General features: G+C 38.2%; 1 protein-coding gene across 1 annotated transcript in view; it reads right to left on the bottom strand.

The window, feature by feature from the left end:
• Nucleotides 1-25,510, bottom strand: part of RP1 (RP1 axonemal microtubule associated) — a 261,683-nt gene that overhangs the window by 116,573 nt on the left and 119,600 nt on the right. Inside the window, 4 exon segments of the mRNA XM_045049704.1 lie at nt 1,416-1,593; nt 13,257-13,469; nt 16,255-16,431; nt 18,211-18,314. Coding sequence (XP_044905639.1) covers nt 1,416-1,593; nt 13,257-13,469; nt 16,255-16,431; nt 18,211-18,314 — 672 coding nt within the window.

Genomic DNA, 25,510 nt, shown 5'->3' with positions numbered 1-25,510 from the left:
CTTCTTTTCTACCGGTACCAATATCTTAGGTTGAGAGACACGGCCTTTAATTCTCTCTCTCATGTGTTGCCACAAATTATTTGTGCTCGTACTCATCTTTTTTCCAATTATTGCTACCTCTGCCCTCTCGTCTCTTCCTCACTGTTCCCCCCTTTCTTCCTGTGCTCTTCCGGCACGGTCGGTGTCCCCTACTAGCTGTTTCACACTACTTTTTCTTCCACTCCAGCCTGTACGCTCCTATTTTCCCTCAAGTCATCTGTTTCCCTGCAGAGGGCCAGAGACAGATGGCAAACCCATTTTGTTGAGTAGGAGTGCCACTCTGTGCCAGTCTGTGGAAAAACAGGGTGGAGGGAGTGGCGATGCGGATGACAGTAAGTTAAGGTGTACTAGTCCAACAATTTGCAAAACTTTAAATATGGCAACTAAAGGCTGAGAAGGAATTGACGCAGACAGCACAAAGAACAGGGCCAGATATATCATCGTGTTAAGTCAAGTTCTTACTTAAACTATCTTCAACAGGATATTATATATATATATATATATATATATATATATATATATATATATATATATATAAGAAGATATATATAAAGAAGATTTTATATATATATATAATCATAACACATATATGACACATATATGGTAATGTATCTTATAGGGAGATACACATGTAGACTTTGAGAAGCAAAGAGAAGTTAAATAAGAGTCAGACTGACTAAGAAAATCATCTAGATTAAGCCAAAGTCCATGGGACTACATCAGGCAAAAATTAGACAGCAAACTAAATTTGCAGATAATTTAAGAACACAATGGAGTTACCTCACTGGCCTTTGTGTTCCAGCAAATACATTCTAAGCTTAAACTGTTTAAATAAAGTCCTCAGATCCCCACTTCAATTAGCTAGGGAATCTGAACTTAGATAGGAGAGAAACTAGTTTCAAAACATTCACATTTCTGTCCTATCCTTGTACTTTTTCCCCCAAATCCTATTTTTAATTCAAATCCCATTTGTAATGATCTTTTTTCTATCTCATTTTATACAGTGAGCATTAAAAATTAATAGCAATGAAACTGAGAATATTTCTAACAGATCCATTTCCTCACAGTGCATATGGAGATACCATTAAATAACAAAATACACATACACACACACACAAACACACACACGTGCAAATGTACAAACAAATTTTAAAACTACAAAGAAGTTTAATATAGCAAAAACTCTGTATCTAACATTAACTATCTGAAAATTTGGGTTAAGTGATCTTCATCATTTTTTTCACTGCTTCTAGAATAACAGCAACTTACAAAAAGGCTAATTAGCAGAGATCTGCTTAGTAAAAATGTGATGAAATTATCAGACACGAAACTATCACAAAGCAAACCAAAATGGAAACATTTCAAAGTAAACGTACATTTGACGACTTGTGGATAGAAGAAAACATTCCCATTCTTGGTATAAATAGCTGGTTTTGCCTGTCCGTCTGACTCAAGTCCAACAAATAACCCCGGGCTTTTCGTAGATTCCAGGCTTACAGATGCATTTTCCAAGTTCTTCTTAATTTTAAAATGACAGTCAGTATCTCCTGTACCCTGTGATCAATATAACACGATTTCATGAATGTAAGCAACTACCAAAGGGCAGAATTTAAAACCAGTCATTTGACAAGAATATAATTTTGCTTCATTTTCCAACCTCGGGATGAATACAGAACCTTTCTCATATCCTGCGCTACGCACCTCACCTTGTTCCATAGATCCAGAAATGAGACAGTGTGTTTGGCTGAGGCAAGGGCGTATGCCCTAGACAAAAGGCTCCGAGTAACCAAGGAGCTTCAATGAAGGAGAGTGCATTGTATGCTGTGTTTCATTTCAGAGTTACTAAACTATTGGTAAACAGAGAATACTAAGATGTGAAACTTTCCTTCTGAAAAATACTCTAAGATAATGAAAAAAAGGGCTATTTTCACCGTAAGTCCATTTACACCTAAACATAAACCAATTTTCTGTGCTATTCCACATTTTCTGAATTGAGTTTTTACCAGTAAACAGAGTTCACATAAATTACTCAAAGACTACATGGCAAAACATTCAAGAATTAGGTGCTTAGGTATAATCTACATACCCTTCAGATCATCAAAATCATCTCTCACCTTTTTAAAGGCACGTATCATGTCCTATTAGAAAATATTTCACCTTTTTCACCATTTAGTGCTTTAAAAAGTTTTTTTATAAGATTTAGGAGTTCTAGAAAATAAGTTTTGTGAAAATGAATCAAAACTTGTAATGCAACTATTTTATTTGTAAACAATAACTGTATTCTGATCTCTACCTTCAAATGTGAACTTCTTTTAGATGAGAAACAAGTTGCCTGTGGTCTATTTCTCTCTCACGATATAAATATGGCTTAAGCAACTTCTGTCTTCTGTTCTTGTTATGGGTACAATAAAATTCTGGCTTTGATTTGTTCATAGCCAAGTAGAGCACATGACCACACATACAAATAATAATAATAATAATAATAATAATAATAATAAATGTATAAGGGCCAACAGGACAGAGATGGACTCCTTGGGTGTAGGGAGAAGAAAAGGAACTAAACTGAGGAGAATCAGGAAGGGATTCCTAGAAAGGTGAAGCCGAGTTAAGTGTCAAATAAGAACTAAGCTAAGTGGAGGAAAGTGAGGGGTGGTAGGTAGTGGATTTCAGGCGCAGGGCAACATGAACAAAGCTAAGAGGCCAAAAGCAGTATGGTGTATAGATGAACAACTTCTTGATGTTCTCGAGCAAGAGAGAGGAAGGTGAATTCAGAAAGGTAGTATCAGTTTGTATGCAACATAGAAAGTCGAGCCTGATCTCAGACTGTGGCAGCCACTGAGGAGTGATATGGGCACATCTCAAATTATCCTCAGGAAATTTCTTTAATGCCCCTTTAATGACTCTCTAATACTCATTATCTACCCAATAAGTTACATCACGCTCTGCAGTTTTCTAGCAATGATAAACAGAATCTCAATTCTCTCCTGCTCTTCAAGTACACACCCCTGGAGGTCCCTTTTATTGTCTTTTAGAATAGACTTTTTAAAAAATGTTTATCTATTTTGGGGAGAGAGTGAGTGGCATAGGGGCAGAGAGAGAGAAGGGGACAGAGGATCTGAAGTGGCTCCACGATGAAAGCAGCAAGCCCAAAGCAGGACTTGAACTCATGAACCACAGGATCATGACCTGAGCCAAGGTCTGATGTTTAACTGACTAAGCCACCCAGGCTCCCCTTTAGAATAGACTTTGTATTTTTTTTTCAACGTTTATTTATTTTTCGGACAGAGAGAGACAGAGCATGAACGGGGGAGGGTCAGAGAGAGAGGGAGACACAGAATCAGAAACAGGCTCCAGGCTCTGAGCCATCAGCCCAGAGCCCGACGTGGGGCTTGAACTCCCGGACCGCGAGATCGTGACCTGGCTGAAGTCGGACGCTTAACCGACTGCGCCACCCAGGCGCCCCTAGACTTTGTATTTTAAAACAGTTTTAGATTTACAGAAAAAATTGAGAGACAGTACAGAGATCCCCATATATCTAAATCTACTTTTTCCTATTAACATACTGCATTACTAGGACACATTTCTTATAATTAATGAACCAATGCTGATACATTATTAAGTAACACTTCACTGATATTTCCTTAATTTTTAACTAATATCCTTTTTCTGTCCAGAATCCCACCCAGGATACATTTATATTTGGTCACCATGTCTCTAGACTCCTTTCTTGCTGTGGGAGTTTCTTATATTTTCCTTGTTTTTGATGACTTTGACAGCTTTGAGGAATACTGTTCAGGTATTTTGTAGGATGCCTCACTATTGGAATACGTCTGATGTCTTCCTCATGTTTAGACTAGAGTTTTGAGATACTGGGAAGAAGACCACAGGAAAAGGTGCCATTTTCATCACATCAAATCAAGGGTGCAAATTTCCAACGTGAGTTATCTCTGTTGAGGTTGACCTTGATCACATGGCTAGGTGCTGGTCAGGTTTTCTACTGCAAAGTCACTGTTTTTACACCTGCTCCCCACCCCCCCACCACCGCCCTTCCCATACTCTATTCCTTGGGAGGAAGTCACTGTGTGCAGCCCATACTTAAGGGAAGGAATTGTGCTTCACCTCCTTGCAGGCAGAGTATTTTATGTAACTTATCTGGAATTCTACATAAGAGATTTGTCTCTTTCCCTCATTTATTTATTTATTAAATCATTTATGTATATTACTATGGGCTCATAATATTTACTGTATACTCTAGGATATAATCCCACACTCCTTTGTTTCTCAAACTGTTCCAGCTTTGGCCATTGAGATCTTTCAGTTCTTCATAAGTGAAGTGTCTCTTAAAGTGTCTCTGAAAGTGTGTGTGTGTGTGTGTGTGTGTATGTGCGTGTGTGCTTGTGTGTATGTGTGTTGGCTGATCTCAGGGTTCATGAGTTCAAGCCCCAATTCCAGTAAAAACATGAGCCCCGCTTCAGGTGAGCCCTGATTCTCTTTCTCCCTGCCCCTTGCTCACTTGCATTCTCTCTCCCTCTGTCTCTCACACACAATAAATAAATAAATAAATAAATAAATAAATAAATAAATAAATAAATCTGTTTAGACACATGAAAAGATGTTCAACGTCACCCATCATCAGGGAAATACAAATCAAAACCACATTGAGATACCACCTCACACCTATCAGAATGGCTAAAATTAACAACTCAGGAAACAAAATACATTGATGAGGATGTGGAAAAAGGGCAAACACTTTTTCACAGTTGGTGGGAATGCAAACTGGTGCAGCCACTCTGGAAAACAGTATGGAGGTTCCTCAAAAAACTAAAAATAGAACTACCCTACAACCCAGCAAGTGCACTACTAGGTATTTATTCAAAAGACACAAAAATGCTAATTCACAGGGGCACACAGGCCCCAATGTTTATAGCAGCACTAGCGACAATAGCCAAATTATGGAAAAAGCCCAAATGCCCATCAACTGATGAACCGATAAAGAAGATGTAGTATACGGAGTATTACTTGGAAATCAAAAAGAATGAAACCTTGCCATTTGCAACCATGTATGGAACTAGAGTGTGTTATGCTAAGCGAAATAAGTCAGAGAAAAACAGATATCATATAATTGCACTCATATGTGGAATTTAAGAAACAAAATAGATGACCATACGAGAAGGGAAGGAAAAATAAGATAAAAACAGATGGGGAGGCAAACCATAAGAGACTCCTAAATACAGAGAACAAACTGAGGGTTGCTGGAGGGGAAGTGGGTGCAGGGGTGGGCTAAATGGGTGACGGGCACTAAGGAGGACACTTGTTGGGATGAGCAGGGGGTGTTAAATGTAAGTGATGAATCACTAAATTCTATTCCTGAAAGCATTACTACACTATCTGTTAACTAACTTGGATTTGAATTTTTTAAATAAATAAATAAATAAATAATCTCATTAGAGTGAGCAGGAAAAAAAAAAAATCTCTGTTTTATCCCTAACCCAAATACAAACGGATTAATGGAATGCAGATAGGAAATAAAAGAAACTATGTGGGTTCTGGATGCAAAAGGGTCCTGTTGTATTTTGTGTGTCTTCCTACGTATCCACAACATATACCAACGGGACAAAGTCTTGTTAGAGTGTTGATGCTCTGACCGCCGCTGCAACAGCATGTGATGTGCCTTTGCCTCTATCTGGTTTCTTTCTAGAAGGACACTTCCTACTCATCAGCCCCAAGTGATATTTTAACTTCTTATTCATTACTGAGCACCTACCAAATGCCAAACCTTGTTGAAGAGTTTGGGGTATTTTAATAAACGAAGCAAATAAGAATCTCTTCCTTACGGTGCCCACATTCTACAAATTAATATACATTCTATACATTGTACTATTATTAATGGTTCTCATCATCTTTCTCTTTTCCAGGATGACTCACTCAACAATTTATTCTTGTCTTAAAGTCTGTTGCTTGTGAGGGAAAGAAAATCTTTGTTGCTGTCCTCAAGCCCCTCTGTGTATTCTTGAAATCTCTTTCATGCTATAAACATCAAAACTAATGCATAGACTACGGTCTATAATAAACAGCAAAATGTAAGATCGTTTTCTGGAAAATTCAAACAAAATAGCTAATCTTACAATTTTAATAAAATTCTTCAAAATGTTTTGATTAAGTAAAAACATAACTTCAATTCCCAGTTTCCAGTTCTGCATGTAAGAAGCTTAGAAGTTACTACTCTGTCTTAACAAATTAAAAGCTAAACAGATTGAAAAATCACCAACTCCTTTTAGAACCCTCAGAGGAGTGAGGATACAGGTAATTGCTGCCCCCAAGAGTAGAGAGACAGACAGGCAAATACAGGGAGTCACAGCTTACCAGAGCCAAGACTCCAAAGCAGGAACTAATGAGGAAACCTGCCTGGGTAGGAAAACTTGAACTATAATTGACGAATTGCTCAATCGAGCCTCAGTGAGGACAAGTCTCAGAGTTAAAACTCCAAGGAATTCCAGTCAGAAACAGGCCCCTGCACTTTGTGACTTTATCTCCAAGGTCTCAACCAGCGTCCTACAGTGAATATCAAAGAATTCCCTTGTGCTCCTGGCAGGGGGAGGGAAAAACGAACCATTTTTAAATACACATACCACTTTGTTCTTCTTAACAAGAACTGCCCACAGGAAAAACCCACTTAATTATAGCCTCAACTTTTGGGGTGTTATCAGACCCTTAATGACCTGGGGAAAGGGAAATATCCAACTTCCGCCCACTCTACCTATCCCAGAACTGAGAAGCACTTGTTAAGTTCATATTCTAGGGGCATAGACTCACTAAAATCATATGATCTATTATCATCTACATAAAACTAAGTCTTTTACTGAATTTTATACTTTTCAATCCACTGCTCTAGCATTGTATACCCAGCCCAGCCCATTTGTACATCTATACCACTTCTTAAAAATATGAATTATCTTTAACTTTGTAGTTATGTACATCTAAAGGAAAGAGGCAAAATTAAATAAATTTGCCATGAGAGAATCTGTCCCAGTTTCTGCAAACGAAATTCTTGCCCATGAACAAGGATCCTCCTAGTGTGGGTGTATCCATGTGTGTACGTGTCTTTTGTTTGTATCCTGTTTAGTTTATTTTTCCTCCAACTCTTAACATCTCTTTTTCCTTTACACTGATTCTAGGTGATGAATTCCACCCATGTTTTGAGGCTTGTTTTCTTCTCTGTTTCTTTATTTTTTTTAATATTTACTTTTGAGAGAGAGAGAGAGAGACAGACAGAGACAGAGACAGAGATAGAGCGTGAGCGGGGGAGGGGCAGAGAGACAGAGAGACACAGAATCGGAAGCAGGCTACAGGCTCCAGGCTCCGGGCTGTCAGCACAGAGCCCGATGCGGGGTTCGAACTCACAAACCATGAGATCCTGACCTAAGCCGAGATAGGATGCTTAACCAACTGAGCCAGCCAGGCGCCCCTGAGGCTTGTTTTCTTGTTTAAATTAATAGCATTACAAATGTCCCTAGTGAAATGCATGTTTGTTGCTAACTTGAATCTTCACCACATCAGGTGATTTATTCCTACAGCATAAAAATTTCATAGTAACAGAAACATTTATTATAGAATCAGCATCATACTTGATGATAAGTATGTCTGCCTATGAGAAATGTTTTCAGGGGTGCCTGGGTGGCTCAGTCGGTTGAGCTTCCAACTCTGGATTTTGGCTCAGGTCCTGATCCCAGGATCGTGGGATCCACCCTTGTGTTGGGCTCTGCACTGAACATGCAGCCTGCTTAAGATTCTCTCTGACCCTCTATGCCCCCCACCTCTCTCTCTCTAAAATAAAAGAAAAAAAAGAAATGTTCTCAAATATACAAAGGCAGATACATTGGAAACATTAATGCTCTTATTCAATTCCATTTATACAATGAACATTTGTTGACTAGCTACTAGGACCAAGGCACTATTAGGTTTTTAAGGTATAATATGAGTATGCGTTACCATTTACCTTTGAGTTCATTTTAAGCCCCTTTGGAGGCTGTGAGCATGCCTTACAACAGCCTCTAAATACATGCAAAGGAGAATAATTAAGATGATTATTACCATTCTGTTTTCAAGAGTAATGTCATTGCAGCCTAATGATTTCTGGTCAGATACAGTAAAAGTGAAAAATAATATGCCTGATTCTTATGCATTAACACAGTACCTTATGAGCAAAAAAGCTATCCATTTTGACTAAAAAGATCTATTTACCAAAATTTTAGATGAAGAATTTTAGTCAGACAACCACATCAATGAGTCACTAAATAAGTTATAAAGAGAACACTATGATGGGAACAGCAGAAAGTAAAATACAAATGCTGAAAGTTCTGGGGAGGCTCTTCTCCACAAAAGTTCCAAAGTAAAGTTTAAATATCAATGTTGTTTAAATGGTAAACACATAGGGGCGCCTGGGTGGCTCAGTCGGTTGGGCGTCTGACTTCGGCTCAGGTCACGATCTCACGGTATATGAGTTCGAGCCCCGCGTCGGGCTCTGTGCTGACAGCTCAGAGCCTGGAGCCTGTTTCAGATTCTGTGTCTCCCTCTCTCTCTGACCCTCCCCCGTTCATGCTCTGTCTCTCTCTGTCTCAAAAATAAATAAATGTTAAAAAAAAAATTTTTTTAAATAAAAAATGGTAAACACCATCACATAGTAACCTGAGTTCTCCAACCTTCAGTTGTTTACATGAGGCTGGTATACACAAAACAAATAGACACATGGGATGCACACAGGAGGAGCCCTCACTAACCTTGATGTCCCCTGACAGTGTTGGTGGGGGGAGACCATAGCCAAGGGGCCAATCCCAATGAAAAGCTAGAATAGGATTGATCTAGACTGTGACTGATGGATAAAAGACTTAAATTTAGAATAGAAACTCTTCAATCCTGGCCAATCTTTTAGTAACTACCTAAAGGGAGTGATTCATTCATTTACATGGATCAGTTTGGGGTAAGACCTGCTATTGTTGTTTTCTTATCTTATTATTTGTCTTGCTATATGAGTTTAGGGGTAAAAGGATGTCATTACAAATATAAGAGAGTTAGTCCAGCCTCTGCTACACAAGAGACACTCAAAAATATTAGTCTTTCTCCTTTCTGTTTTCCTTGCTGATCCTGTTACAATTATCAGGAAGTTCACCTTTGGCAAGAATAATGGCACATTTTTCTAGAATTTACATAGCATTCAGGAGCCTGTGGCTTCATGGAAAGTCTCTTTAAAATTTCAAATCTTTTGGGGCACTTGGGTGGCTCAGTCGGTTAAGCATCCAACTTCGGCTCAGGTCATGATCTTGCGGTCTGTGAGTTCAAGCCCTGCATCAGGCTCTGTGCTGACAGCTCAGAGCCTGGAACCTGCTTCAGATTCTGTGTCTCCCTCTCTCTCTGCCCCTCCCTCGCTCATGCTCTGTCTCTCTTGCTCTCAAAAATAAATAAAACATTAAAAAAAATTCTTTTTAATTTCAAATCTTTTAACAATAACTTTCCAATGCAGTAATTTTTCCAAGAATAAGCTTGAAATTTCTTACAGGAACACCAGGAAGGTAAAGACCTCTACCACATGTTTGAGCTTTGATTTTAGGAGACAAGTGAACAAAAGTAACAGATCTATAAGTTTGTCATAGGTTAGGAAGACTCCAAAATCTTACCTTAACTGGAGACTTTTACCAATGTTTAAAAAAAAGAAAATAGTAATGAGATTTCCTCTGCAGCCTTCAAGGATCACACACACCTCACCCTTTGTGTGCTAGTAGTGGTGGGCGAGCAGTGTTTGAGATTGAGCTGGTACACACTGGGAGAGCCATGCTCATTTTTTAAACATTGAAATACTTCCATTTGAGATGGTAACTAGCTGTGGTCTGAGCCCCTAGTTCCTCCTGGTGCGCTGGCTGTTCCAGCAGGAGACAGTCTCTGGAGGTCCTGGCCCACTGCTGGGATTGGGGGCAGGGGGCAGGGACTAGAGCCTAGCAGAAGAGATGGCACCCTGAGCAGGGACTAGATCCTAGCAAAACAGATGCACCCTGAGCAGAGACTAGATCCTAGCAGAAGGGACGGCACCCTGAGCAGGGACTAGATCCTAGCAGAAGGGACGGCACCCTGAGCAGGGACTAGATCCTAGCAGAAGGGACGGCACCCTGATAACACGGCCAGCAGTGCCTCACCCCCATCGTGGACCCCAAGGCTGCTTTGCTCCCTGCTCTTCCTTCCAGACCCCCTCCCCCTTACTAGTTTCTTTTCCATCTACCTCCTGCTTCACAGGCATTTGTGGTCTCACAGGAACATGACCTAAGAGGAAGGTCCTTAAACCTCCGGTCAAATGACATGCAATCAAGGTATCATTCCCAAAACACCTAGAGAATCTCTGTGTTATGCTCTATTATGGCCTGAATTTCTTCTTTTAATGTTCTAAACATCAAATTCCATGTAATCAAACCAATTATGTTCCTTCACCTTTGTCAATATATCTCACTGGGTTCCCCACTTTGGCTCTGTCCAAGCCAAACAAAACAAATGCCTCTGTTTTTTTCAAGTTAGGAAAGATCTTTAAGAAGAAGGGATACTTGGATTTGAAACCCGAACACATGATTGCCTGCCTCAGTTCTAAAGTACATAGGAAATTCTGAACTTAGCTTTTTATCCTGAGAAGTCTATCAGGAAGGGAAAAGAAAGCACAGGCTGAAAGGACACAATTTTAGATTCACTTACTCACCTAAGCTGTCAACAAGATGGGTTCTAGGAAAATTGCTAAAGAAGGAAACTTTATTTTTGCATTGGGAACCACCTCCCCTCTATGTATATGGACCCTGTTCTCCTCATGGGAGTCATTCCAGCTCTCCCATCTTGGTATCATGAATCCTTCCAAAAAAGGGGAAGGCTTAGAAGGTAACCTGACCTAGACTGATTCTTGGCTCTGACACCAGCTGCTGGGCTCTGGGAAATTTGTGTAGCCAGGCTCACATTCAGCTTCTTCATCGGAAGAATGAGCATGCCAACAGTTTCTCTGTGACAGAATACTTCTACATATTAATCTGCAAGTTTCTGCCCGTCTGCCTGTGCTCACCAAATTCTTTCAACTGAATACCCAGGACTTCTTCCAGTTCCCTCAGCCTCATCACATAGAGATGAGTCACTCAGCACAAACAAGAAGAACAAGAAGAAAACAACAGTAAGTACTTAGTGTAGGGCAGAAAAATTCAAGATTCTGCTACACTCTTGCAGAGGAAATGTGCTCACGTGCAGGGACAAGAGAAGCAGCATACTGGGAAAGAGGGGGAAGAGACAGGGCTCACACAGACTGGAGAGGGAGGAATGGGAGAACCATGAAAACCACCATCCAACTTGAGTATGACACAACAGCTAAATGGAAGGTGACTGACAAATGAGCTATCCCCTCGGTTGATATCTAGAGAAGACACAAATTTCCAATGTTGGTTCATCTACTTTAAAGTGACATTTATCTTTGCCACCACAAACTCTCCCCAGAAATTCAAAAACACACATACCCCCAAACATGTGTCATGCAGTGATACATATCTGTCTCATGGTTCTGAACACTCCCACGAGCCCCCAAAGCAAAGACTCATATACTTTGTGGATGCTGGTGATACGAAAGGAAAGCTACTTCCTGGTGTTCCTCCAGTAGGATGACTGAGCATTAGATGAAATCATACTCTCAGTCTGGCCATAGTAGTAATGTTACCTGTTTCGGTTTCTTTTTTTTTTTTTTAAGTTAATTTATTTATTTTGAAAGACAGAGAGAGAGCGCACATGCACAAGTGGAGGAGGGGAACAGAGAAAAGGAGAGAGAAAATCCCAAGAAGGCTCTGCATTGTCAATACAGAGCCCAACGTACGGCTCAAACCCACGAACCATGAGGTCATGACCTGAGTCTTTTAAATTTTTTTTTTCAACGTTTTTTTATTTATTTTTGGGACAGAGAGCGACAGAGCATGAACGGGGGAGGGGCAGAGAGAGAGGGAGACACAGAATCGGAAACAGGCTCCAGGCTCTGAGCCATCAGCCCAGAGCCCGACGCGGGGCTTGAACTCACGGACCGCGAGATCGTGACCTGGCTGAAGTCGGACGCTTAACCGACTGCGCCACCCAGGCGCCCCAACTTGAGTCTAAATCAAGAGTCAGACACTCAACCAAATGAGCCACCCAGGTGCCCCAAAAGTAACGTTACCTGTTTTTAATCTTAACTGGTTCACTTACCAGTTTGCCATAGCATGGCACCATGGATTCTTCTGGGAAATTTCACAGTGTTCTTGTGAGTCAATCAAGGATACTAATTAAATATGTGCGTGCATGTGCTTTTCTCTTTGTACTCTGAACACCAGTGCAGCTCACCAGACACAGACTTGCCAGTCTGCAGCAGAGACAGGGGCCCAGACAATGATGAATAGTCTAAGCCTTCCTCCTTCTCACCCCCAGAAGTTCATGCAAACACTACCATATAACTGATGCCATACTGGTAAGGAGAAAAGGGAGAGGAAGCACCCCTGGGTTTATCTTAAAGATGCAATTTAAACTAAATTGTTTCAGAAAAGAACAGAGGAACAAAGCATTAGCAGTCAAGTTAAATGTGTAAACTTACACGACCCTCAACCCATAGAAGAATTATGATATATGAAAGGTGTTATGTTAGTTGCCTTCTATGTCCCCTCCTAAGTCAGGATGTTAAAGAAGATCCCCTAATATTTAGACTTTAAAATTACTTCCTTACTCAAAGTGCAGGATTTCCATTGGTGGAAATTCAGGCACCAAAAGAAGCAGTAGGTAAATATTGTTGAGCTGGGACTTTCTGGAGCCTTGGTTCTCAATGTATGGTTTATAGACCAACATCATCAACAACAGCTGAGAGCTTATTAGAAACACAGACACACAGGTCCCACCACAGTTTATCTGAATTAGAATGTGCTTTACGATACAATTCCCAGGTGATTTGTGTGCACATTACATTTCAGAAGCAATGTCTAAAGGGTCAGACAGAATCCCTCTCTAATCATATAAAGCATGTGGCTGCCCTCCCAACTTTTCAATAAGTCAAGAGGACCACCATATATAACATCCTATTTCTAAAACATTTATGGGTTAAAGCTAAAAAAACAAAATACTCAGAAAGAGCCATTCTCATATCTATCATTGGCAAACGTATTAAACATTCGCTGAGAAAAATACAAGCATATGCTTACTGTTCCATCACACTGGCCATCCTTAATCCTCAGATACATCCCTGCATTTTTCACACTTTCAAACATGCAAATACCAGAGCTGATTTTATGCACTTTCCAGTAGGATTTCTCAGACTGGCTTCCCACTCCAGTGCAGCTCCCATCAGGCTGGAGACACAGGGCTTGGCACAGACTCGTAGCAAGTAGGACCACAGCACTGTTCAGGAACACGCCCTTCAGGATGACATACAGAACAGAAGGCAGTAAATAACAAGCTCATGTTTTGCTAAAAGAAGATGGCAAGAGAGCCCATTCTTTTACAGAAGTTATAGTGATCAGAATCTTAACAGAAACTTGTTGGCTAAAAATGAGCAAAATAAGGAATAATTTAACTACTATGCAAAACTATACAAAATTAAGGGAGGTTCTCTGACTGGCTCATTATAATATACAACAATTATTATTCATTGAGAATAAAGGATCAGTATTTAATGCTACAGAGATTTAAAAAAGATAAAAAACCACAAATACTTCTCTTAAGAAATTTATAATCAATATAAACAAATAATTATAATATTAATACAAGCAGAATAAAAACAGTGTACTACAAGTGTACCTGAATTATAGGATGCACCTTATTAGGTGCATATTAGGTCAATGTACATATGTAGGAATGAATGAATAAAAAGAGATATCAAATACAACTAAAGTATTTTTAAGTAAATCCTAGGCAACCAATAACTTAAGAAGATGTAAAAAAATCTTGAAAGTTTATTAGAATACACTAATACTGTGCAGAAATAGATAAAATACATAAACACACAAGTCACTGAGGACAAAATACAAATGGCAAATAAACATTAAAAAAAAAAGGCAGTTCACCCTAGCTTATTACTCTAAAAATTGTCAAAAGTTTTTTTAAAGACCATACTCAACACCAAGTTCAACAAGATGGATCCTCTCCTATACTGCGAAAGGAACTGTGTAGTAAAGAAATTAAGGAAAAAAAGAAACAAACAAAAACAGACTCTTAAATACAGAGAACAAACCAGTGGTTGCCAGAGGAGTGGGGGATGGGAGAATGGGTGAAATAGATAAAGGGAATTAAGAGCACACTTTCTCTGATGAGCACTGAGAAATGTATAGAATTGTTGAATCATTATATTGCACACCTGAAATTCATGTAACACTGTATGTTAATTATATTTCAATTAAAAAAGAGAAAGAAATTAACTTTGCTCACACAGGTCTGGCCTTTGCCTTTGGATTCTGAAAGGTAATTTCTAAACCTTTGGATTGCTATGCTTGATAGGAGTTTTTTGTTTGCTTGATGGTCTTGAACCAGTCACATAGTAAAAATCTGAATTAGGGTGGCAGTTTTGAGTCACAAGATGTCAGCTGACCTCCTCTGAGGCTGGAGACTGAGATGAGCAACATGGACTCTGTATGATTGAACCCCAATCAAGACTGCACACCAAGGCTCATGGGAGCTTTCTGAATGGCAATACTCCACGCATATTGTCACATATCAATGCTGAGAAACAAATGCTGTCCTCACTCTATAGGGAGAGGACAACTAGAAGTTGCACCATTTGGTACTTTCTATGTGTCTCTTCCCTTAGATGATTTTAACCTGTATCCTTTTTCTGTAATAAACCATAACCATGAGTATGACAACTTCCAGTGAGTTCTGAGCTATTTTACTAAATTACCAAAACTTGATAGTGGTCTCAAGGACCCTGGAACTCTGACGTGTGTGGCAGATGTGAGGGTAGTCATGTGAGCTGTCCCCTTTTAACTTCACAGTTGGTTTAATGTTCACAGGATTTAAAATTAGTACATTTCTGGAAAGAAAGTTGGCAGTATGTTCCCATAGTCTTAAAGGCTTCATATTCGGACCCTTAAATTCAATTTCAAATCATTTAAGCTAAGCAAATAACCAAATATGTCAAAGTATGTCAAAGTATATTTTGCAGTAACATATGCAGAGGTGGTAAAATGAAGAGATTAAGATTAAACACCCAGGGGCATGTGGATGGCTCAGACAGTTAAGTGCCCAACTCTTGGTTTCGGTCAGGTCATGATCTTACCATTCAAGGGTTTGAGCCCCACATCAAACTCTGCACTGAGAGTGGGAGCTGCATGGGATTCTCTCTCTCTCTGCCCTTTTCCTGTTTTCTCACTCTCTTTCTCTCTCTCTCTCTCTCAAAAATAAATAAACTTAAAAAAATTAAAAATCCAATGATAGAGAGAGATTGATACATAAACAAACATATACATATACCTTATGTTTGGGTATAAAAATCATGTTGTTTTGGGAAAAATAATATTGTCATGAAGTGTTTATTATATAGTAAGCATAAAAAGTTTTGAAGACAAATTGACTTTGATTTGAATCACGATCCACCATTTATCCACTAGTTATGCTACACTAGTCAGATTTTAGCTTCTCGGAAAATCTTTTCTTCTATTTAAAACACAAATAATAGTATCTGTCACTATTTTTAGGATGATTAAATATAAGTTTGTATGTGGTAAAGCTCTCAGTAAAGTGCTTGGCACAAAATAGGCAAAATGGTAGGTATTGTTTTATTATGATAACAATAATATTTTTAAGATAAACTCAGAAGCACATACTATAAAGAAAGAAGCATAAAATGATCACACATATACAACACTCAAAGAGTGTAAATACTCTAATTGTTAGAAAAGTTAAATATATACATTTGATTCCCAAATGTAAGAGTCTCTAAATTTGTACTAAGAATTCCCACACTTATGGTTTTCACCTACAAATTCAATTGAATAAAGGATGTCACTCCTATCAGTTCCAGTGCTGCTAAAGCTATGATCCCTATTGCCTTCCACAGTCTGGGTAAACAGAATGGCAATAGGCATCAATGCCACCTAGTGGGAAAGAGATCTGATTACTCCATTCTGACTCCAGAGCTTTCCTCAATAGAGCGAAATAGAGTAGGTATTTAGCAATATAAACTTTAATGACTTTCCACCATTTTACCTTGACAAAAACCACAAATTCTTTTGAAAGGTCTGCGTAGCCTGCTGATGATTCAGCAGCTATTTTGCCACGACGATCAAAAATAACCGTTTGACCAGGAACCAATGCTGACTCAAGAAGTGCACAACGGTTGGGCTGATAAAGCACTCGCAGCTCAGTGCAGGCTCCACCACTAGCCTAAAAGAAAAAGAAACAAACAAGCGAGCAAACTCTGAATTAGCAATAGAAAATAATTAAATTTGAAATGTTTGCACATTCTATGTATGTACAGGTCTATTCCCCTCTATAGACTCCTCATATTATCTATCACATGCTTTTGTCATTTAATTGTTTTGATTTTCCAGCCTGATTTCCAGGGTCTTATTCCAAGAACTTTCTGTTGATTTCTCAGAACTCATGGAAGAGTACCAGGTAACAACAAAAAAAACTTCAGCAGCAGGAGAATTTAATGAGTTACTGTATTCTGTTGTTTATTTTTCATTTCTTCATTTGTGTTCTCCTAACTCAAGACTCTTTTGGACCAAAAGCTGAAATTAACAGGCACGCATTATTAGGTTTTGTTTACAAAAAAATTAAGCAAATCGAGGAGGTTATGCTACAGGGAAACATTCCTGGCTCAAACTACTATTTGAGATTTTACCCCATTTCCCCTCAGTGCCTTGGGGAGGCATTGGGCCTGAAAAGGAAGGACACATGGGTGTCCTTGAAAGGCTTGGCCCATGGCACTCACTAAAGCTACCAAACTCAGCAAAGTGCTCTTGTGTAAGTATGGTAGGTAAGCAACAGGGCTATTCATCTCCGAGAAGCCATGTGATGTTTGATGAGTACATCAGCAGTTACTGGTGTGGACTGAAGCCAAAAGGGCTGTTACTGGATATTCCCAGACCCCCATACCAGGAAAAGTCTTGTGTGTAACAAGATGAGTCTCGTCGTAACTAAGATGGAAACTCTCACCAACCTAATGGGTTAGGGGCTTGGAAGTAAATTTAATTTGAGTTTAGAAAAATAAATTTCTCAAACTCTTGATCTAATTAAGTAGATTTCATACTTACTACATTCTTATTTATAAGCACTTACTATGACCAGGATCTGTGCTGAGCAGAACGTGCTACAAAGTACAGCACAGGATGACGTGCTAAGTCCAGAGCAGAGGAGAAAAGACTTTGTAAAGAAAATGTGACCGATTATCATTTAGCTTGAATTTCAAGCCTACAAATTATATAAGTTTTTTTCAATAATTATTATTTTCCCTTAAGTTAAACAACACGCTACGAGTCAAAAATCATGTAATATTATATAGCATTACATGAAAAGCTGTAGCATGAGTGCTAGAATCAGAATGCCAGTGTTCAATTCCTGCTTCCACATTTACTGCCTATGTGACCTTGAGCCACTCACTTCATCCTCCTACACATCAGGTTCCTCTTCTGTTAAACAGGGATAATAACGGATTCTCTCACAGGGCAGATATAAAGATTAAGCGTTATAACACATATTAAACATTTTACAACAGTGTATGACAGCTATCCTATGCGGTCTCATTTTTCAAAATAAATAACATGCATATATTTTTTAAAACAGCTTTATATATTAAAAGCTACTTTTCAAACCTAAACTAAGCAATACAAAGCATCCTTAGGTGACGTTATTAGTATTTCTTCCCCAATAATATGCTCCTTGAGGGGACCTTTGAGAAATCAGATCGTCCCCTTTTGGAGGCTTATTAATACTTTGAATGTTATCAGAAAAGTGGTCTAGTTTTCTTGTCTAAATTTTAATTGCTGAAATTAGGACCATTTATGCAACAGAATATCAAAAGTTAGTTAGACAAAACAGAATAATGAAAAGGGTGAAAGGGAAAGCCAAAGGAAATACAATTTGATAATCTTATAAAAATAAATTATATATGGATACAACACTATTGATAAACAGCAAATAAACAAAATCACTACGCACCATTCCGGTGACAGTGCTGTTGTCAACAGCAAGAGAAAGATGCCTGATTACATGACTCTGGAAAATGCACATATTTCCTTTGTTGAAAATAACATCAAAGAGACCTGGAAAACATTTTAGGTATTAGCAAGTAGTAATTCATGCTTTTAAAGTATTTTTTCTTATTCAATTATACACTGAAACCTCCTGATAAGACATTTTATGATACCTCTCAGTTAAATATTTTTAATTAGTCAAAAGACAGAATGCCACTAACCTTTGATTGTCTACAAGTTGCTTGGCAATTTGGTGGAATTTCCATGGAAAATCCCTAATGCCTTTCCATGTTAATCAGTAAGCCCTGATACAACCCCAAAGAATAACACCTGACAGAACTGATTCCAGGAAGATAAATTATCCTGGTGCAAAAAAAAAAAAAAAATCCATTCCATAAATCTTAGGGACTTGAGGTAAAATAAAATAACACATTATAATATAATAATGCATTACAAATACATATGACTTGAGCATTAGTGACTGCTTTGTAGGATTACGATGATTAAGATAATGTCATCATATATCTGGTTGTTTTCAGTTTTCAATATACTGTTTTTTTAAGTAGGCTTCACACCCAGTACAGAGCCCAATGTGGGGCTTGAACTCATGACCCCAAGATCAAGACCTGAGCTGAGATCAAGAGTCAGATGCTCAACTGACTGAGCCACCCAGGCACCCCAGGTTCTCAATATACTTTTATATACCTTTTTATCTTAAAATGTATGCTTCTTCAAGGCATGAATTTTTGTCTACTCTGTATACATCCATATAACTGCACTTAGAACAGTGTGTAGAACATAGTAATTTCTCAAGAAATATTCTTTAGTCAATTAAATCATATATATATATATATACACATATATATATATATATACACATATGCATATATATGTATGTGTGTGTGTGTGTATAAGTATATATTAACAGATCCAGAGAGAAACTGACAGACTACAATAATGTAAGGAACTTTAACACCTGACTTATAACAATGAATATATCTAAACAAAGAAATCAATAAGGAAACATTGACTTTAAACAATATGTTAAACTAGATGGACTTAAAAGACATACACAGAACATTCTATTCAAGATCAGCAGAATACATATTCTTCTCAAGTGTACATGAAACATCCTCTAGGGCAGATCATATGTTAGGCCAAAAATAAGTCTCAGTAAATTCAAGAATATCAAAATCATATCAAAAATCTTCTCTGACTACAATGATATAAAACTAAGAAACCAAGTACAAGAAGAAAACAGAAATCCACAAAAATGTGATGATTAAAGAACATGTGGGTCACCTGGGTGGCTCAGTCAGTTAAGCGACTGACTCTTGATTTCAGCTCATGTCATTCATGATCTCATGGTTCTCATGATCTCATGATCTCATACACTGTATGCTAACTAACTGGAATTTAAATAATTTTTTTTTAAAAAAGAGGGAAGATCATAGCAGTGCAGGCCTAAATCAAAAAATTAGAAATATCTCCAACAATCTAACTTCATGTTAGAATCTAGATGTAAGACTCTAGTTCTGGTTCTGGCAATAAAGAGTTCAATAATTCATTCAACCACTATTTACTGACCACTTACTATGTGCATGCGATATTTTAAGTTGTAACCTAGATAAAGATTCTCAATGTTCTTATCTGTCCAACATTCTTATCTTTACAAACAAGAGGTGGGGCTCCTGAGTGGCTCAGTCAGTTAAGGAGAGAACTTTTGATTTCAGCCCAGGTCATGCTCTCCACTTCATGAGATTGAGCCCCATAGGGGGCTCCACACTGACAGTGCACAGAGCTTGTTTCTGATTCTCTCTCTCCCTCTCCCCCTGCCCTTCCTCGACTTGCACTTGCTCTCCCTCAAGTAAATAAACTTTAAAAAATAAAAACAAGAAGTAAGTCTATATAATCTTAAGTTCCTGGCTAATTCTAACATCCACTGGATCTAGTCACACTAATGTCACCAAAACGAACTCTAATTGCCAAAATCCAACAGAAGCGTTTCAGTCCTTATTTGGCTTTGCCTCTCTATTCCATCTGAACCTGCAGGCACCTTTTGAAACTTCACAATCGCCCTCCTCACTAACTTCCTTCTCAATTGCCCTTTTCATGCACAGGGTTCTGTCCTCAGCTGATTAACCTTCTCACTTTTCACTGGCTCCCTGGGAAGTTTCTTTTGATAATCCATAAAGTGATAAATGCCAAGTAAAATCTAAACCACCCCCTCAACATCAGCTCATATATATTACTTCCTGTTAAACATAAACAACTGGGTATGTCACAGACACTTCAAACTCAATATATACAAACGAGAGCTCACAATTTCCCCTACATTCCTAGCTTCCAAATGTACTCCTCCTAAATCTTCTGTATCTCCGCTTTAGTTGGCGATCCCATCAACAATTTAATCACCCAACTCAGAAACCTGAGAGTAACCTTTGCCCTTAATACTCCTTTACCAATAAATGATGAAAGCCTGTCAATCTTATCTCCTAGAAATTCCTCAAAGCATCCCCTCTACTCTACCAATATTCCCACTGAAGTATTTTAGGTCCTCATCATCTTCTGCTTGACATGTTACAAGAGGCTTCTAACTGGTCACTCCTTCTCTAATCTCCCTGCACATCCTGAAATCTTACCTCCACTTAGCTATCAAAGTATTTTCATTCTACTTCAAATCCATTAACAGCTATGTCCCACCCATAGGAGGGAATAAAAGAAGTTGCCTTCAGACATACACTGGCCCTTCTCTCTCAGATATTTGTATAGGGGCCACAGTCATGGAAGGGGATGGTTTGACTTACACATTGCAGTAGACACCTTTTGATGACCAGCAGACTACTTTTAACACAATATTCTTGTGGTATTGGAATAAAGGGTTTAAAACATGCTTTACGGTCTCTAGAGTAAAACATCAGATTTAGCACTCTCTATTGCAACACTCAAAAAGATACAGGAGTGCTGATTCATAGGGGCATGAACCCCAAAGTTTATAGCAGCACTTTCAACAATAGCCAAATTAAGGAAAGAGCCCGAATGTCCATTGACTGATGAATGAATAAAGAAGATTTGGTTTGTATATTCAAAGGAATACTACTTGGCTATGAGAAAGAATGATCCTACCATTTGCAACAACGTGGACGGAACTGGAGGGTATTGTGCTAAGTGAAATAAGTCAGTCAGAGAAAGACAGATACCATATGTTTTCACTCTTATGTGGATCCTGAGAAACTTAACAGAAGACCATGGGGGAAGGGAAGGGAAGAAAATAGTTGCAAACAGAGACGGAGGCAAGCCATAAGATACTCTTAAATACAGAGAACAAACAGAGGGTTGATGGGGGAGAAGGGAAAATGGGTGATGGGCACTGAGGAGGGCACTTGTTGGGATGAGCACTGGGTGTTGTATGTAAGCAATGAATCATGGGAATCTACCCCCAAAACCAAGAACACACTGTATACACTCTATGTTAGCTAACTTGACAATAAATTATATTTAAAAAAATTCATCTTGGATCTACAATTGGATTCTGAGTTAAGAAATTCAGCAATTTACAAAACAAAATAGCCCTGATTTGCTGAAGACTGGTATAAGTGTTAGTCTCACCTCTATGTGTCAACTCAGAGAGAGTTACACGAGGTCAGAGAGCAAAGTGAGCAGCCATATCCAAACCATGAACACGTACTTCTGACATCCAGAGTTCTCTTCTTCCTTTACATCTCCTTTCCTTAATCTTTCTGAATTCAGGGACTTAGGTTCACTTTAAAGGAGACTGAATAAGACAACATCCATCCTAGAGCACATTCTTTTTCAATTTAAAGCCAAGGAAGTCCTTCCAAGTCCTCTCCCTAAAATAGAAGAGCAAAACCAATGGCTTTTTGATCTCAGAGAAATGCACCTAGGATATGGTAAGAGCTGGAGCAGAAGACAAAGTGGCCAACGTGTATCCACTGCTACACTCTTTAAATTATAAGTATTTTTTAATTTGCTTTATTAGTACCTAGTAGCAGACAACCAGACAAACAAAAAAATTACAGCTAATCACCACCTAGTGAATCACTACATTCACTAGAAATAGGGCTTAAAAATGAGTAGATCAACTGCTAACAATAATCTAAGAGAAGAATTCTAGTAGTACCTACACAGAATCCTACCTACACAGACAGAATACGAAAGATAATACAAAGAAGGAGTGAGTTCTAGAAAAGGCTGTATTTTTTGTTATTCAAAAAAAAAGTAGAGAATAAACAGCACAAGAACTTTCGTTTAAGGGGAAGAGGAAAATTAGCCTCCTTGGTATACCATGTAAACTATTTGATAAAGAAACAATGAAAAACTACAGAAAATCTTCTCTTCAAAGTCCTGAGAAGATTCAATACTCCTTAAATTCCTACATCCCAATTAATTGTAACTGAAACTGGAAATTATCAAGCATGCATTACAGATATAGTTACCATACAATTGTCCAACCAGGATACTTTTGAGAGTAAAATGGGATGCCAATCAGACAGAATACAGATTCAAACAAGAACATGCAAACGAGAGTGTGTGGTCCTTTTAACTTATGCAATGCTTTACACAAGAAAAAGACCTTAGCCTTACATTTTAAAATTGGATAATAAGTGTGTGTTTGTAAGTTTCAAGCGTATATTAAAGTTAAAGCATCCATTTTTTATTATTAATTCTGCCTTAATGACAAAGTGTAATGAGTCTAAGACCCTCATGCACCACTAATGAGAGTATATACAACTGATATAACTGATATATTTAAAGGGCTGATATAACTCTTCTGAAAAGAGATGGGGCAATCTATAAAAAGAGGCTTAAAAATCTTGGGTGAAAGGAGAAACCAAAGGAAAATCAAAATAAATCCTGAAACAAATGAACATGGAAACACAGCACACCAAAACTTATGGGACGCAGCAAAAGCTGTTCTAAGAGGGTTAGGTGTAGCAATATGTGCCCACATTTTAGAAAAGAAAGATCTTAGGGCACCTTGATGGCTCAGTTGATTAAGTGACCAACTCTTGATTTTAGCTCTGGTCATGATCTCCAGGTTCATGAGATAAAGCCTCGAGTCAGACTCTGCACTGACATCATAGAACCTGTCAACATGGAAGCCTAGAGCCAGAAGAAGGTAGATCAAATTAAAGACTGGAGAAGAAATAAATGGTATAGAAACAAACAAACAAACAACAGTATAACACATCAATGAACCTAACGGTTATTTCTTCAAAATAATTATAAAATTAATAAACTCCTAGCCAGGCTTATCAAAAAGAAAAGAGAAGGAACCCAAATAGATAAAATCATGAATGAAAGGGGAAAGACCACAGCCAATACCACAGAAATACAAACAATTATAAGAAAATATTATGAAAAATTATATGCCAACAAACTGGGCAACCTGGAAGAAATGGATGAACTCCTAGAAATATACAAACTAACAAAAGTGAAAACAGAAAGAAACAGAAACTTTGAATAGACCCACAATAAGAAAAGAAATTGAAACAGTAATCAAAAATCTCCCAAGAAACAAAATTTGAGGGCCAGAGGCTTCTCAGGGGAATTCTACCAGACATTTAAAGAAGTGTTAATACCTATTCTTCTTAATCTGTTCTAAAAAACAGAAACATAAGGAAAACTTTCAAACTCATTTTATGAAGCAAGCATTACCATGTCTCCAAAACCAAAGACCCCACTAAAAAGAAGAATTACAGGGCAATATCCCTGAGGAACATGGAGGCAAAAATTCTCAAAAAGATACTATCAAATCAAATTTGACAGTACATTAAAAGAATTATTCACCACGATCAAGTGGGATTTATTTCTGGGCTGCCAGGCTAGTTCAGTATTTACAAATCAATCAGTGTGATACACCACATTAATAAAAGAAAGGATAAGAACCATATGATCCTCTCAATAGATGCAGAAAAAGCATTTGACAAAATACAGCATCCATTCTCGATAAAAACGCTCCACAAAGTAGGGACAGGGAGAACATACCACAACATCACAAAGGCCATATACGAAAAACAGACAATATCATCCTCAAAAGGGAAAAACTGAGAGCCTTTCCCCTACAGTCAGGAACAAAACAACGATGTCCATTCTCACCATTACTATTTAACATAGTACTGGAAGTCTTAGCTTCAGCAATCAGACAACAAAAAGAAATAAGACACATCCAAATTGGCAAGGAAGAAGTTAAACTTTCACTATTTGCAGACAACATGATACTCTATGTAGGAAACCCAAAAGACCCAAATAATTGATAGAACTAATTTAGCAAAGTTGCAGGATATAAATTCAATGTGCAAAAATCTGTTGCATTTCTATACACCAATAACAAAGCATCAGAAAAAGAAATCAAGCAATCAATCCCATGTGCAACTGCACCAAAACAATTAGATACCCAGGAATGAACCTAACCAAAGAGATAAAGGATCAGTACTCTGAAAACTATGGAAGACTTATGAAAGAAAGAAATTGAAAAGAATACAATGAAATGGAAAAGCACTCATGTTCATGGATTAAAAGAACAAACATTGTTAAAATGTCTATACTACTCAAAGCAATCTACACATTTAATGCAATCCTTATCAAAATAACACCAGCATTTTTCACAGAGCTAGAATGAACAATCCTACAATTTGTATGGAACCACAAAAGGCTCCACAAAAGGCTACTTGGGAATAGCCAAAGCAATCCTGAAAAAGAAAACCACAACTGGAGACATCACAATTCCAGACTTCAAGCTATATTATAAAGCTCTAGTCATCAAGACACCATGGTACTGGCACAAAAACAGACACACAGATCAATGGAACAGAAGAGAAAACACAGAAATGGACCCACAACTATATGGTCAACTAACCTTTGACAAAGCAGGGAAGAATATCCAATGAAAAACGACAGTCTGTTCAACAAATGGTATTAGGAAAACTGGACAGCAATATGCAAAAGAATAAAACTGGACCACTTTCTTACACCATACACAAAAATAAATTCAAAATGGATGAGAAACCCAATATGAGACAGGAAACCATCAAATCCTAAAGAAGAACACAGGCAGCAACCTCTTTGACCTCGGCTGGAGCCACTTCTTACCAGACACGTCACCAGAGGCAAGGGAAACAAAAGCAAAAATGAACTAATGGGACTTCATCAAGATAAAAAGCTTCTGCACTGTGGAGGAAACAACAAAACAAAAAGTCAGCCTATAGAATGGGAGAAGATATTTCCAAATAACATATCTGATA

The sequence above is a fragment of the Felis catus genome, chromosome F2 (assembly GCF_018350175.1).
Source record: "Felis catus isolate Fca126 chromosome F2, F.catus_Fca126_mat1.0, whole genome shotgun sequence".
Classification (NCBI taxonomy): domain Eukaryota; kingdom Metazoa; phylum Chordata; class Mammalia; order Carnivora; family Felidae; genus Felis; species Felis catus.
The sequence above is the reverse complement of the archived record's forward strand: the minus strand, read 5'-3'. Positions and strand labels throughout refer to the sequence as shown.